This window comes from Oryctolagus cuniculus, chromosome 18 (assembly GCF_964237555.1).
Source record: "Oryctolagus cuniculus chromosome 18, mOryCun1.1, whole genome shotgun sequence".
NCBI lineage: Eukaryota > Metazoa > Chordata > Mammalia > Lagomorpha > Leporidae > Oryctolagus > Oryctolagus cuniculus.
In genome coordinates this window covers 2,379,772-2,383,310 of record NC_091449.1, presented here as the reverse complement: position 1 = coordinate 2,383,310, position 3,539 = coordinate 2,379,772, and the positions used below count along the sequence as shown (strand labels likewise).

The following is a 3,539-nucleotide window of genomic DNA, read 5'->3' as shown; positions in this document are numbered from 1 at the left end:
GTCCCAGGAACATGAGAGACTCGTGGACCAGGCTCTTCAACAGAATCAAGCCTACATCAGTTAACCCTGTTTTGCGCAAGCAAGCCTATCAAAGAGAAGATGAGTCCAGCTTAGATTCACTGACACTCAACTAACTGAACATTCATGAAAATAAGTGACATGCTCTAAGACACTAACATTTAAGATGTTCTGTTACACAGCATTCTTATGGCAAGAGCTCACTGATACACTGTAGTTGGCCCAAAGTTCATTCATTTGTCCACTCCTACTAAATAATTATGATTGAAGACCAACTCCTTGGTCATGCTCTTTTCCTGATTAAAGGTAGAATCAGCACCACCATGACTTTGGAGGTTGCAAGAAGAACAGTTATGGTTCCCTAGAAGACAGAGAGCTAGCTGCACCAGGTACTTGCACGTGGGTCCCGGGACATCAACAACTCCTGACTCTGAGGAGTCATCCAAAGGACTCATTTACGGGATCCAAACCACTGGCGCCCACAACACACACGCCCTAGTGCTGCCTTTACCTCCTTGTTCCGCAGGCTGTAGATGAGGGGGTTGAGCATGGGCGTCACCAGGGTGTAGGACAGCGACACCACCTGCTTGCTCTCTGGGGAGTAGCTGGCCTTGGGACGCAAGTGGATGACCCCTGTGGTGCCGTAAAACAGAACCACCACGATGAGGTGGGAGGCACAGGTGGACAGGGCCTTGTGGCGCCCAGTGGCCGAGGGCATCTGTAGGACGGTAGCCAGAATCAGGACGTAGGACGTGGCTATCAGACAGAAGGGCACCATGATGACCAAAACTGTGGCTGCCAACACATTGGCCTCGAAGACCCTGGTGTCTGCGCACACTAGGCTCAGCAGGGGGGCGATGTCACAGAAGAAGTGGCGGATGCCCCTCGGCCCACAGAACGGGAAGCTGAAGAGCCAGACGGTGAAGACCAGCGCCACGGGGACCCCCGCCAGCCAGCAGGCGGCGGCCAGCAGGTGGCACAGCCGCGGGCTCATGATGGCGCCATAGCGCAGGGGCCTGCAGATGGCCACGTAGCGGTCCCAGGCCATGGCGGTCAGGAGGAAGCACTCGGACGTGACGCACGACAGCACCAGCAGCAGCTGCAGGGCGCAGGCCGCGGGGGCCACGCCGCGCCCAGGCCGCAGCAGCGTCAGCAGCAGGCGGGGCGCCACGTCCAGCGAGAAGCAGATCTCCAGCAGCGCCAGCTGGCGCAGGAAGAAGTACATGGGCGCCCGCAGCCCGGGGTCCAGGCCGGTGAGCGCCGCGATGAGCGCGTTGCCCAGCAGCGTGAGCAGGAACATGGCCAGGAAGAGGGGCGCGAGCAGCGGCCGCAGCGCGGGCACGTGCGCGAAGCCCAGCAGCACGAAGTCGCCGGCCAGGCTCCCGTTGGCCCAGGACTCGGGCATGGGGCCCTGGGCGCGTGGGGGCCTCGTCTGGCCGCGGAAGGAAGGAAGCCTGCGGGAAGGTGGGGAGGGAGAGGCCGGTGAGCCGGGGAATTGCGCGTGCCTGGCCTTGTCTCCATGGCGCGAGCCTGGGAGGGGTCGTATGCAATGGCAGATCTAATGGTGGCCCGGGTAGGGCTCCCCTGGACGGCCTGGAGACGTGGGACCAAGTCCAATGACCACATCTGCTGGCCTGGCTGCTGCCTGTTTCTCTGATCCATGCACCAGGGTTTGTCCCACCCTGGGGCTTGGCACGTGCTGGTCCCTCCCCCCACGACCCGCTATTCCCTGTGTCTCCCTGTGCGAGGATCTCTGTGCCCTGGTTCTTGGCTATGTCGCCGTCCCCACCTCCCAGGGCCCAGCCTCAGAGACAGCCTCGGTGTCCATAACCCCTACATTTCCTGTCACCCCGGGGCCTTTGCATGTGTCCAGTTATGGTCCCTGTCTTTGGCATTGTCTGCGCTTTCTCGGCCTCCAGGTCTCCATTCGAATATCCCCTTCTCAGCATCCCCTGTGCAGGAGGCCAGAACTGCATCGCCGGCCACGCCCTCCTGCCGTCTGCATTATGTGGCTGCAGCTGCCATGCACCGAAAACTGGGCTGAATTTCATTTTTGTGCAATAAAGTCTATTTCCTTCTACAAACTAGGAACCTCATGGAATACACTGCTTTTTATGCAGTAGCTAGAAATTAATCTCCATTAAGTGCAATAATTTGTCTCCTAGTGTTTTCTTGTGGAGAAGAAAGGAGCTGACACATGGAAGCTGTAAGCACTGGGGCAGCTACATGGTTAAGCATTGGTAAACATGGCCAAAGGCTTCAGTGTTTGTTGAATGAATCCAAAACCTTCTCCCTGTTCTTTCCATACCTCTGTGACATATATGCTGAAGCTCAAAGTTGCCACAGCACTCAGGTTCTCTTTGGGCACACACCCCACCCCCACATTCATTCATTCATTCATTCGTTCATTCTAGCCAGGAAGTGTTCCCTGTAGCAAGCACTGAGCTGGGATTGGGGAGTAAAGAGGAAGCCCAGACCTGTTCCCTAACCTCAGGAGGGTTTGGGTGGGTTTTCTATAATAGAATTCTAACCTCTTGTCACTTGTCCAGCTCATGCATGAACAATTATCGCATATGTGGCTTATGATTTTATCAGTGCCTGGCCCGCAAATTGCATCCTTACTGAGTACCCAGTCTTACTTGGTGGTTCCTTGTCTTGTTTTTATGCCAGGGTTTGGCACACATAGCAGCCCAAAAGTGTTTGTTGAATGACTAAGGAAGGGGACTGTTCTCAATTCTGACTGCTACCTCTTGTATTTTTTTCAAAGTCCTCCCTCACTGCTCGTTCCGGCCTCATGCTGGCTGCTCTTGCTGGTCCGGTTTTTCTGCACGTGGCCCTTAAATTAAGCCAGTCTCAGCACACACATCTGACCACACAGCCCACTGGGGACAGCCTGATGCTGGAGCTGGAGAAAGAGAGATTGAGCCCTGGTGGCTGCCCTGGAAGGCCAGCAAACAGATTGTTTCTCCTAAGTAAACCTTCCTCAGTTGTAAGGGGCCTCCATAGTGAAAGACACAACATTTCAGGGCTGTGGATTAAAAAAAAAAATGAACACAGAGAATATAGGCATCTTGCTCAAAGTGGAGAGGAAACTGGAACTCTGAAATAACTTTGGAAGTCACACAGCAGCTAAACAACGGGTCAGAGTCACACACAGCTGTTCTGTCCACCAGCCTCTCAAACAGTCTGAGAAAACCCTCTAGTCACCTTTAAGAGCGCCTCCGGTGTGCCATCTCCATGGCAACCCCTCTGTTCTAGGTCACAGTCAGCCTTCACATAAAGGATACCACAGGCTCACAACTAACTCCTGGTTCTACTCTTGCCAGCTCCAACCCATTCATCACTAGAGTGAGAGGACTGGACGCATTGTGAAAACGTCGAAGTGACTGTCATTTTATGAGAGCCTACCTCCCTCACTGAGACTCTGCCTCAGGGTCGGATTTGGGTTCCTAAACCAGCAAGGGACCCCACCCCACCACCTCTCCAGGGGTCCATATATACCTCAAGAATTCAGAGCATCT

The 3,539-nt window shown here is 54.8% G+C and overlaps 1 protein-coding gene across 1 annotated transcript; it reads right to left on the bottom strand.

Annotated features, from left to right (window-relative positions):
* Positions 1–245: 245 nt before the first annotated feature.
* LOC100347104 (olfactory receptor 10A7) lies at positions 246–1,447 on the bottom strand. Its single transcript, XM_017338513.3, has one exon. The coding sequence runs from the start codon at positions 1,421–1,423 to the stop codon at positions 470–472; it is 954 nt and encodes a 317-aa protein (XP_017194002.1). The 5' UTR covers positions 1,424–1,447; the 3' UTR covers positions 246–469.
* Positions 1,448–3,539: the final 2,092 nt, after the last annotated feature.